Below are 13,183 nucleotides of genomic sequence, written 5' to 3'. Positions count from 1 at the left end.
ATAATGGAACTAAAATGAATAGGAACGTAATACCATATATCTCAAATTTATAGAATATGTAGTTTAAAAAAAACAGAAAACACGCTTAAATAGCAAGCCGAAATTCAAATAATTTCTGTTTTTTTTTATCCTGCTGATATCGATAAAGATATTAGAAATTTGTATTGACATTGGTAGCACTTGACGGATTGCTTGTTCAGTCAAAGTTCGCGACTGAAACCTTTATTTTTAAGTAATGTTTTTTAATCATTCATTTAACGCGAATTATTACGCGATTATGATCTGGTTAAGTGTCTCATCGACGAAACGCGGTTGTCCTAAATAGCAGTTCATGAGAAATTGGGGGAAGAAAGGGTCGAGTCAAATGTCTCGGAATTTCACCAATCATGTGGGCTCGACAAATCGCCAATATCGCCTGACCTAATTAATGGACGCAGGACGCCCCGTTATTGACGCGTCTGTGTCTGAGCACGTGATCTCATATCGTAGTGCTTTAATAAGTAGACTAATAAATTGTTGCCTTCTATCTGTATTAAAAATATCTACCAATGTTGATTGAAGTGATACATATGCCCAAATTAAAAACGTACATTTAAGCCAATAAACTAAAGAAACCTTGCCCGTGGGTCAATTGTTATCCCACTTACAAAGTGATACATAAACAATGACCATATAAACGTAACATATAAAAATAAATCAATAAATTGAATTTCGTTAGGTTTGGTTAGGTAAGGATTTGGAACATGTGGGTATAGAGAAAAAAAGTGTAAAAATTATACATATTGCTTCGTTTTCATATTGTAGCAGAGTATATTGTTTCGGGCTTGAATAATATCACTCGCATCTATGCCCGTGGGTGTCTTAAAGACCACCAATCGATTCACCAGAGCACGGGCCACAGCATTTTCTGAGTATTGTACTAGCATATTGAGTTCTTCAACTGTTATTTATTGGTAGTAGGAAGTATTATGACCCCGCGCGGGTGTATACCACTATCCCGGCGTGGAAGGTCAAGTCCGTGTGCATGTACGCATCTTTTAGTTATTTAGTTTGGTATACACCAAGAACACACCTCAGTTTATATTGGTATAATGATTTACTCCAAAACGATTAGGTAAGTTAGTTTACACTGCTATTAGATTAAGTTTAAAATGAGTCAGCCCACCTGCATATAATACACTAATAGTCATGTTTACACATCTTATTGAATTGAATCCTTGTGTATTTTATTATATTTTTCTCGATAAAATGCAATTTTAGTAGTATTGATTTAATGAGGTGCTGCTAATATTCATTATTAAACCACTTGTTTTAATTATATATCAATATATTGTTGATCTTCATGACACTTTTAGTTTATTTTGTTTAGATAGCTGGTTGTAATTGTATTGCTACTATGGATAAAGTAAAGATATGTAGTAGCATACTTTAGTGAAGAGCCATGACAAACATCATAAATCAAAAGTAGGATTCTCTGACCTCAATATTCTCTTCAAAATTATACACAAACAATGAGCAAGATCAATTTTATTTTAGTAGATTGAATTCAATGACAGTAACTGGCCACTGTATTGTTGAAGAATTTGTTACTCTTTTGACAACACATTTTTGTGTACAAAATGACATAGCTGATTTTTATCAATTCCTAAACTTGTTATCCTCAACTCATATCGATTCCTAGTTTGATTCAGTTGAAACATTCTACATATTGCATTAATATTAGGTATTTATTTATGAAATTGCCGTTTAGTATAGAGAAGATTAAAGTTATTTTTTTATAAAGATTTTATATTTCTATAAATCAAAATATGCATCCATGGTATTGATGCATTTCTGCCAGCGCATTGATAGTTTTTCAATGTCCTTCTTGAACGAGTCATTTGTACGGGAGCCAGCAAACTCTTCAAATGCATTTTGTACTGCCTTCTCGGGTATTGAATTTTTTCGCTGCAAAGAAGTAGTTTCAACTTTTGTAGTAGTAAAAGTAGAATTCTGTTAGTGTAAGTTCAGTCAAGTACGGTAGATGACGCAAAACTTCCAATACGTAGCTCTTGTAGCGTCTGTTGGCCCATATAAGCGCTGTCGTGTAGGAGCTGCGGGGACGAACGATTAACCAAGGTTGGAAGATTCGCGAGCTTCTCCATCATTGTGTCCAGTTCCTCACAGCACAGATCCGTAGCAATGTTGGTCCCATTCGGTAAGAAGCTCTCATGACCATGACTTTCTTAGTGGTATTCGTTATGGGCATAGCCTAGTTGCTGAATCAGGGTCAAGCCAACATGATGACCGTTTACAATTATCAAAAAGAAACCATTTTTCATCGCAAGTGATAATGCGGTTCCAAATCCCTTCGTTTTTGTTTCTGTTAAGAAAAGCAAGGCACACGCGCATTAACGCGGTCGTCATGCTGCAGACCATCCAGTTCGAGCGGAACCCACTTATGAAGTTTTTTTGACCTTGCCAACTTGACGCAAATAGACCAAGATTATTTTGATGCTAACGTTGAAAGCTGCTAAAGCAGTAGCAGTTTCAGTAGGTTCGACTATCGCCTTTATTCCCTTGTCGTTGACTTGAGTTTTCGGACCACGGGTTCATTTTTTAAATAAAAATATCGATATCAGAAGCGTTCTAACTAATAAAGTGTTATGCGTTCGTTTGTAATATTCATTCCCCCACGTCATTAATGTTGTGAGCTGTTTGTGCGGTATTGCTAAGGCGACGGAAACACCTATTCCTTAATTAATCGTATTTTTAATATGTACATATTGATTAAAAATAAACAAATGTCGTGAAAACAAAAAAACACTAATCAATAAACGAATTCCTAATTTTGAAAATAGAATTCAATGTGTTTAACATAAAATTCATTTGAATTTAGAATTAATTTTCAGCCATACATATTTTCAACTCTCTAACGGCAACTATATAGGTGAAGACCTATTTATTATTCATTAAATATTACGGTAACCTTATCAATATTTCAATACCTATGCATTTTGTTCATTGTTACTTAGGGAGAAATTGAAATGCAAGGAAAATTCGAAGAGGCGTCACGCTGTCCACTCTTTTCTGAAATGGAAGAGGAAGATGAACCCGATGAAAAAAATCTAAAACATCTCAGGAAACGAACTATCTCCATTCAGGTATGTATTTTTGAAATATGCATTCATATTATGAAATAAAATTCGAATTCATCTCTCAACCATTAAAAAAATGCGTATTTTAATAAATTAAAATTGCTCATAAAGTTGGAATTTGTCCCTAATCGCCCCATTTTACGGTAGTTGTTGATGTATATAATGCTATATCAGGATCAAAATGATTGGGTCTTGGGGGCATCTTTGTTGTCCAATTTAAAACTATGCAACTAGCATTCCAGTTTAAGCAAAAAAAGCAAAAATAGGTGTAATCCCTATTTACCCGGAAATTGCGGTTAATTGGGACGAAATGAGAAATTTGCTAGGGTGGGCACTACTTGGTTTTAATTAATTTATTTATTTAGTTGCACCAACAAAGTGATCATCAATAAAAAACATTGAAAAACTGACACTCTGAACAAATATTAAATATTTTATTATGTATTACTTAGACATTTTTGTCCACCTTGAGATTTCATTGTTCTTATTACATGTCTGTGCAAAATTGACTTACTTATATTAAATTGCTTAGCTATTTCAACTAAAGTTATTCCCAATTAGGAAATTTCCCAATTGCTGTTTTTAATATTAAGGGATAATATCTCTTATAAGGCTTTGCACTCTTTGATACGTACACGCGAGGCATATCTAAAAATAGAAAACAATACGTAACTGATAATATAAATATTTACCAAACAATAAAATAACATACTGATAATTTTGAATAAAAGTTCTAGACAAAAACATAATGAATACACCAGATTTTTACCAACAAATTTAAAAAATATTGTTATAACTACATAGACAACCCTAGAAACCTGTACCTATTTATACTTAGGTCGTTTCCATTTCACGTATTGTCATCCCAATTGACCCCTTTTTCGTTGTTATTTGTACCTAAGACGTCCCCAATATCCCCAAAAACAACAGATTTTTACATGTATTTTTATTTTATCAAATACATTAAAACCAATAACAACTGAGACTTACCTTTAATATACATGATGGTTCAAACACTAAATAACGTTTATAAATCACAGTCGTCTTCTATTATAATCAAATAAATAAAAGAGAGCAAAGTTTCTAGCAGTAAAATAATTACCACCACAGAAAGTTAATTTGAAACGCGATTTTTTATAAGTTAGCAGCTATTATCATGCATATTCAGAGTTGTTTTGTAAACTTTCAACATTCTACTATTAAACTACAAAAAATTGAAGATTTTGCAACGAATTTATAACTAATATTGAGTGTCGAAAGATTTTCCCGGTTTTTTCCCGATTCGCCTCTCAATCCCTAATCGCCCCATTTTACGGTACATATTCATAATATACATATAAACATACAGTATTTAAATTAAAGTTATTAGCCTGTAACATTTGTAACCGTTGTGTGTTTTGTGTAAAATAATTTATACCATCTTGTGGCCAATGAAGTGTAAATAAGTAAAAAGTAGGTAGGTAGCTACAGAAAGTAATTGTGAATATATGAATTGAGTATATCTTATCACAGTGTCTGACGGCGAAAGGACGTTAAGGACGATCCGATTCTATTTTTGATCTCTATCTTTGTTTTTATTATTTTAAAATATTTTATTTTTTTACCTAATCGTTGTTAGTCTAAGGGGCTATTCCGACTACACGGCTGAACCCGACAGAGTTTGGTAACACTGGCCCCAGCAAGAGCAGTGCTTTGCATAATTTACTACCGGATCGGAATCGTAACCCACTGAGCCGACCCAGCGAGAAGCCCATTGGGTTATTTCTAGTTCGCACTCTTCGTCGAATTTGGCGATTTCAACGAGGAGGACAAAACAATAAAGTGACATAGTAGGCACTTCTGCAAACAGTTTTATTGAACAATATAAGGATACAATACAATACCAAGCTATAAGGAATCACATCACTTATTAATGTTTATTGAAATAAATATATGGTTTACCGTTTGTCATCGTTTACAAATAATATCTTCAAAGAAAACGATGAATCAGCGGTCACTACCATTTACTGAAAAAGTTTATTTGCCTCAGCATGTTTGTGTGCATAATTTGTCATCGTTCGCAAGGGAAAAAAGCTAAATACCGGTTTTAACTGGAAACTAAAATATGTTTTACACCGTATTTAAACTAACAATACATAAAACTGGCATTTTTGGTCCATTTACCGGAAGGTGCACATTTAAATAGTAAAATAATTCACAATGAATTATTTAGTTCAATACGGTTTTCGATTATGACTTCATGAAATTACCGCAATACGCATGTAATACTTACCAGGAACCATTATACGATAATCTTACCACATTACCTAATATCCAATGAATGAGACGAGAAGTACTTACTTTAATTTATTTACAGTCCAAAACGAGTGTTAGTACAACACACGATGGAAGCCAGGTTGATGTTGAAGAAGATGAGCAGAAGGAGTCCGAAGAACTAACTGGATCTGGTACGTAAAATATATCAAACTTCACCACAATAATGAATAGCTATGAGAAAACGCGTTTAATACATGCAATATATTCCTGATCCCTACCTGGATAATGAAACCGCAAAAAATGTTTTTCTAATCTTTTGTATTATGTATTCTTGTAGAGCAGGGGTGAGCAACCTTTTTAATCAATGGACTAATTTAAATTTAAATATTTTTCGGCGGGCCTCACTTTCTTTTACTCTTATTAATAATTTACGAAACTTTATTTATAATAAACATTAGAATAAAAAAATATAAAACTAAAAAAAAGTAATGATTTCATATACAAATTTTAATGCAAAATGAAAACAGAAAAACAAATTTGATGGGAGAAAGACGATAAAATAAATTCAATTTTAGAAATGCTTGGCGTGCCGTGTATTGCTCGTCCTTGTTGTAGAGTAATATCATAAGTACATATTAGGAACTCTAAAATCCACGGATTTACCAGCAAATACATCACAAGAAGCAAATTGAAAAGGCAAATCGTAAAAACGGTTACGTAATTGTATTTTTTAGAAGCATGTGTGGAAAAAAACGTACAAAAGAGTAAGAAAAAATATAAGCTCAGCAATTAGTAGTTTTACAACCCAGAAGATATAGTAGAATAAAAAAAAAACATTACTCTTTGATAGATAATTTTTATTGAGCTCCGCATATTTACCTTAAATTTTATATTATTCTTATAATGTTACTACGTACGTATGTGCTATAAGCGTAAACATAATTCATATCTATCTTAAGCTCAAAGAAACCTACAGTGTAGGAGTTATTTCCTTATTGAATACTCTCTGAAATTATCATGCTGATGTTGTATGGCGAGTTCGCAAGCTGTTACTACTCCTCAGCATATGCCGTGAAGCAATTATTCGTTCTTATTAACGGTAGCAAAGCAATTGTTCCAATGACATTGTAATTGGCTTCAAGGTTCGCGTGCTAGTAGGGCACATTTTGAGATCGTACCACCACCCTGCTTATATCTGCAATAATTCTGAAAACAAAATTCTATGTTTTAATGGTGGTTTATAGTACAGACCGATATTTCTAAGCAGTAGCGAAAACTATTCTTATAAATAGATACATATATACTGTATAGTCTATCTAGTGTCTACAGAAGTTTCAATTTAATTAAAACCCAGTTTTCTTTTTAACGTCCATCCCACTTTTTATTTAATCGTCATTCTGGTCCAGTTTACGTAGGCATTTCGAAGTTTTTTTTATCTTGTAGGCAGACGAACATACTGCCCGCCAATGGTAAATGGTTACCGTCGCCCATGGACATCAGCAATGCCAGGGACAGAGCTAAGCCGCTGCCTGCTGTTAAGTACAGAGCGTAGAACTTACTGTCGTTGTACAATACGGTTGAGTCTTCGACGTTATGGTGGCGGGTATCAGATTGTCTGGAAACCCCCTAACAGGTCCCAGGTAGTGCTAGATTCTACGAAAGTTAACTCTTATAAAAAGTACATAGACGCATATTTTATTCACTTATACTAACGCAAAGTCAGTCATGGTTTAGTCTGTCAATCTCGTACTATTTGGACTTAAGTCAGCTGTCACATGTCATGTCACATAATTGATTAATGTAGTCATATCGTCGACGTTCACGATAAACAAAGAATAAAATGTGTTTCTGTAAGAAATTTTGCAAACTATGTATCGCACAGCTCTTTCTCCTTGATAGCTCTCTTAGTAATCGTGATAAGCACATTGCGTTTAAATTATTGTCTTCATAATATTTGCTTACTGTCGTAATACTTCATTACGTTGTAATGTGATAAGATTTAGATGTATTATGTATTTAATTAGATAAATTTCGCTACATTACACCATTTAATTACTTACCCTATTAAACAGTTGTTAGCTAATACATATATAATAGTATAAATTAATGATAGAGAAACTCTTTTTTTCTTCTCCACCTTATCCCACTAGGTGGGGTCGGCATAGCTATTTTTTCTCTTCTATTCTCTTCTATCAGCCGACATCTCAACACTCACTCCTCTCTCTCATATAGTCATTCACACACTTCATCCATATCTTCTTCGGTCGACCTCTTCCCCCTTACTATACATGCCCCCTTGCCCTCTACCTTGCCATACATCTCCTGGTCACATGCTAGAAAACAGAGAGCTCGAATTATTTTTTTCTAATTTGTTTGGTTTTCCGAGAGGAATGATAGGTTTTCGAGTAGACGCTAGAAACATCCTCACGATACACACCGTGTTGAAAACGGCCAGTGTGTTAGTCGAATAATTTGGACAAAAAACCGTTCACAGACAAAACTATCGTAACACCGGTCACTCACATGCGCACGAATACGCAAACCCACAAGTGTAGGACGACATTTGCGAATGATTATGCAAAGTTTTCGCTGCATTCGTGGTTTTCCAAGCTGTGTCGATTTTTTAACAGACATCAAAGCGCGCGAACCTCGAACCTTCGCGTAGTCTCCCACACATTCGCTTGCCCAGTTGCGCCGACGATTGCGAAGGTAACGGACGTATACTATACGCCATTTTCATAGTTCGTGACGTCTACTGTGTAGCGTATCTTCATCAAAAGAAATCCCATAAAAACAGCATGGCTGTTAATGATGTCTGGGAAAGAATTAAAAACTCTTTTTCTCTTCAATGTTCTATTGACGAATTAAAAAGGAGGAGAAATTCGTGACACATTCGTAAACAAGTGTAGGAGGAAGCGCAAACGGGTTCTCAAATTGAGTATGCGAACCCATTTGCACAGCCGTTAGGTTTGCGAATGAATGTTTGAAGGCCCTTCACATGCGCGCAAACATTCGTACAATGTACGAATATTTGCGCGCATGTTAGTGGCCGGCATAACAATGATACTTGTGTCAACATGTCACGTGGCTGTGGTCTCGTGATACTTTGAACGTTTTATCAATTTATCCTTTTCTGTCTTCACGAGGTTTTCATCGTCCCGTCCTTTATTTGTCATGATAACTACTACATTTACAATTGCAACGAAGAAACCTACAGTTTCTCAAAAGAGGTAACGGTGTTAAGTGGTTACCGGCGCCCATAGACAGTTCTAAGATATCAAGTATAGTTACAACGGCTGCCCCACCGTTCAAATTAAAACGCATTACTGCTTCACGGCAAAAATAGGCAGGGTGATGGTACATGGCGTGCGGACTCAAGACGTCCTACCACCTGTAAGATCTAAGTATCTACCGTGCCGTCGAAGTCAACAATTTAATAAATGTTATTTTAAGATTCTTTGGTATATATTTTCTAAACGTCGGAAATAAAAAAATTAAAATGTAATCTAGATTAATCTGTGACGGTAGTTTTAATTATATCTACGACTTGCGGAAACTAATGGTCGTGATTTATTAATTTACAATATTACAGATATTGAGTTATTACAGGTAAAATGTATTTCAAACATAATATTACAATGTTGCCACAAGCTAAAAGAAGATCCTAACAATAGTGCGTGTGAAAGATAAAATGTTCTTTCATTATGACTTACATGTTTGCATAATTATTATACTATGTAAATACGCAAATAAAGGAAATTCTACTGAACACATAATATGTATGCATATATTATAATGGGTAGACGATTATTTATTCACTGACTGTATGAAGTATTTTTTATGGAGGTATTTATTTTATACGCTATACATTATCATCTGCTGTGGTATGTGTTTATTGTAATTATAATATGTATTTAAGTGTTAAGTGGAATCTTTCAAGTCAGTTTTCGTCCTCTTCTAATTGCTGTGTCAGACTCGTTAATAAAACTATTCATTTGTATTAGCAGTTCTGATGGCAACATGGTTGATACTATGCACAGAAAGACTTTGTGTTTTTGAAATATAATTTGTTTACAAAATACTGTAGCTGTACTAACGAAGTTGCGGCCATAGCTAGCATACCATATTCCTAGCCTTAAAAATGCCGCTGACAACGACATTGGTGTGGGCAAACTATACGTCACTAATCTATATATTCATGCATATGAAAGTGAGATAGATAGTTAATAAAGCGATAGTTCGTTGATTTGGTGTGTGACTATGGCTACTATATTGCGGTATCCGGATTTGATATATTGGTATCGTGAGCTCTACTTTTCCTTCAAAATGGAACGCATGATTACTTTGGACAGGGAGTTGTAGACATAAACGATGGTTTCACAAGATTAATCTTTCGCGCCCGATGTCGCGCATTGTGTGTCTGATACACGCAGCTGTTAGTGTGTGATAAATTTTTTTTCTTACGTGTAGGGGAGCTCACGGGGCTCAAACCGGGAGCGTGGCTAATACTGGCCCTAGCAAGAGCAGTGCTTCGCAGAATCTACCATCGGATTGGAAACGCGACCCACTGAGAAGATCCCGCGAGAAACTCAGTGGGTTGTCTCTATGGGTTAATTTACTCGTCGAGCCCTTCGTCGCAAGCGACGGGTTCGGCGAGGACGGTGACCGGTACTAAGGTACCTAAAAGCACCGTTAATGGATCGGGAGGATCCGTAATGTGTGATGATCAATGGTTAGGTCTTTATACTTTTTCGCTCTAAATGACGTCACAGGTCATGTTCCCTTCGATCGAACTCCGTAGCGTTAACGCCGAAATTGAGAAAATAAAGAACTGACCGGTTCTCTGTTATAATATATTCAAAACTACACACACACCCATACTTATTGAAAAATCACTTTCTACTAACTTGTAAATATAAAATTTATTAATGAATTTTTAGGGAGAGTATCAGGATTAGTATACATGAGCTACTTCCGTGCCGGCGGTGGTTGGGGACTTTTGTTCTGGACTTTGTTTTCTATCATTATTGCACAAGCCGTGACGTCAATGAGCGATATGTGGCTCACACACTGGTAAGTTTCATTGCCATCATTCATTTAATCGCCCGCATAAAGTCTTACAGATGAACTAATTTACAAAAAAAATACGCCTGTTTCGGTTTCTTGATTTCTTCTATGTATTTTACAATTATTTTACTGTATTCATTAGCGGTTAATCGATTGCCGTCACTTATAGTCTTGCAAAAAAACAATTGAATAGAGTATCGGGAATTAATCTTCCAACTACATTCTATGTCATACAGAGTTAGTAGCTGTATTTTTTTCTTTTTTTTATTGCTTAGATGGGTGGACGAGCTTACAGCCCACCTGGTGTTAAGTGATTACTGGAGCCCATAGACATCTACAACGTAAACGTGCCACCCACCTTGAGATATAAGTTCTAAGGTCTCAGTATAGTTACAACGGCTGCCCTGCCCTGCAAACCGAAACGCATTACTGCTTCACGGCAGAAACAGGCAGAGTGGTGGTACCTACGCGCGCGGGCTCACAAGAGGTCCTACCACCAGTAAGTGTTTGAGGTTAAGCAATACTCTCACTTCATTATGTGGAAATTATCAGAAAGAAGACAAGGAACAAGTTATTTTACATGACATGTTTCACGTTTTAGGATGAACGACGTGGAAGTGACGTACTTGACACCGACTTTTGAAACGGATCTCCTTACTGATCGCAACGAAACGAATAATTTAAATTTAACGAGTGAAGTTCCCACAGTCGTTGACTCGGCCGCCTTCCCGCCAAACTTAACAGTGATCGGTACGATCATGAAAACGGCCATGGCCATACAGAACGCGACGGAAACGGAACGTGAAAATGTAAATCACTCGTATTACATTTACATATGGGCGATCGGAATATTGGGTTGCATAATATTAACAACGGCCAGGTACGTCGTATTGATTATTAATACTTATTTATATTTATATTATTTATATTTATTTAAAATTCAAATTAATTACACCACATATTTTAAAAAAAAGATGCCTATTTCTGCCGTGAAGCAGTAATGCGTTTCGGCTTGAAGGGTGGGCCAGCCGTTGCAACTATACTGAGACCTTACAACTTATATCTCAAGGTGGGTGGCGCATTTACGTTGTAAATGTCAATGGGCTACACCTATCTAAGCAATACAAAAAAAAAAAATTTTTAATCTATAAAAATAGATTGCTACTGATGGCGGTGTCTACGACACAAGCCACCTGTGATTAGGACTCCGAAGTGAGAAACCTCCTCACAATGCGCGCAGTATCGAGGATAACTGCCTTCTGCACTAGGCCCCTAATCCAACTGGATAACGAAAGCTTATTAAGATGTTGATCCAAACTTTTCGCTATCAAAATCGTGTATCGTACACAACTATTGGAACAATGATGGTTGAATCAACATGGCGGTAGTCTAGTCTCGTGGGCTAGGTCTAAATTGATAATTATTATTATTATTAGCATCATATAACTATTTCGTATTTTCAAAAGTACCTTTTTTTGGTATGTCTACGCCGACTCACGGCTGTCAAAGGAAAATCATGTTTTTATTTACGTTCTCAATTGTATTTGTCGATATGTTTCACTGGATAAATAAATACAATTGAGTCGTCTATTATCAAAGGTGGCAATCTGTGCATTTGGACAAAAAAATGTTATTGATATGTCAATACAGATTGATTTGAATATAATCGTCTCCTTCAAAGAATACGGTTCAAAACCTGCATTAAATAAAGGTTAATATTTAACCTGTTATTTATCTAAGATGTCGTTCCGAAGAGTTTTGTGACTGCCAATGGAATACAAAGTCAATAATTCGTTTTTCTGCTTTACCAATCATTGTCCAAAAGTCAGATTGCCGGCTTTGATAATAGTCGACTCAATTGTAACGATATCTTTTATTGGCGTAACTACAGCTATAGATACAAGATTTGAAACTGATTCACCGGTTAGTATCATTGTCATTGTCACGTCCTTGTATGTATATCGTATATACCTATATAAAATACGACACGATAATAAACGAAGATAACACAATTTTATTTTGTAAGTAAATTTTACATCACGTAAATCCGTCTCATAAAAAACCGATATTTATTATCAATCAGTTTTAGTAATGGGTGGATAACTGACAAAGTACCGTTGTTACGTGCGTCACGTTGAAATATCCCCATTATTTATTTATGATTTCCAATCGAATTATATTACTTCTATGGTAAAAGTGAATGAGTGATTTCAAACGTTGAAATAAATTTCAAAAAAGGCAGTAATTGTTGAAAAAAATGATTAATGTCAAGATTTTTTTAGGTGAAATGTGAATGAAACACGTGAATGTGCTCGCGATCCACCGGAGCCCATAGATATCAAAACATGAATACCTTCAGTCCAATACCAACTTTTATGCTTACTGCAAGTTTTTTTAAATTCTTGATAGCTAAAATCTAACTCAAATTTGTATGCAGTTGGAACAGCGCCCCTGGCGGCAAACATTCCAACTCCATACAAATTTTAGTTAACTTTTACGTCGTTATCGAGAACCTTAAAAAACTCGCACTAAGCACACTTGTGCGGGCTTGAAACATTCCCTATGAGAAATTACCAAAATAAAAAATTATACATTGATTTTTATACACGATGCTACTCCATTTAAATCATTTGTGAGCTATATTAAATGCATTTAAGTATATTTCTTTAGAACTATTATATTATAATGAGATGTGAACACCCGCATCGCGCGTTACGAGTACA

General features: G+C 35.3%; 1 protein-coding gene across 3 annotated transcripts in view; it reads left to right on the top strand.

Annotated features, from left to right (window-relative positions):
- Positions 1-13,183, top strand: part of LOC114248190 (ATP-binding cassette sub-family C member 4) — a 38,444-nt gene that overhangs the window by 13,545 nt on the left and 11,716 nt on the right. For all 3 annotated transcript variants that reach the window (XM_028181351.2, XM_089732927.1, XM_089732928.1), the window contains 4 exons: positions 3,015-3,143; positions 5,494-5,584; positions 10,334-10,466; positions 11,062-11,340. In XM_028181351.2, coding sequence (XP_028037152.2) covers positions 3,015-3,143; positions 5,494-5,584; positions 10,334-10,466; positions 11,062-11,340 — 632 coding nt within the window. The remainder of the gene's footprint in view (positions 1-3,014; positions 3,144-5,493; positions 5,585-10,333; positions 10,467-11,061; positions 11,341-13,183) is intronic.

Source organism: Bombyx mandarina, chromosome 15, assembly GCF_030267445.1.
Source record: "Bombyx mandarina strain Sakado chromosome 15, ASM3026744v2".
Taxonomy (NCBI): Eukaryota; Metazoa; Arthropoda; class Insecta; order Lepidoptera; family Bombycidae; genus Bombyx; species Bombyx mandarina.
The sequence above is the reverse complement of the archived record's forward strand: the minus strand, read 5'-3'. Positions and strand labels throughout refer to the sequence as shown.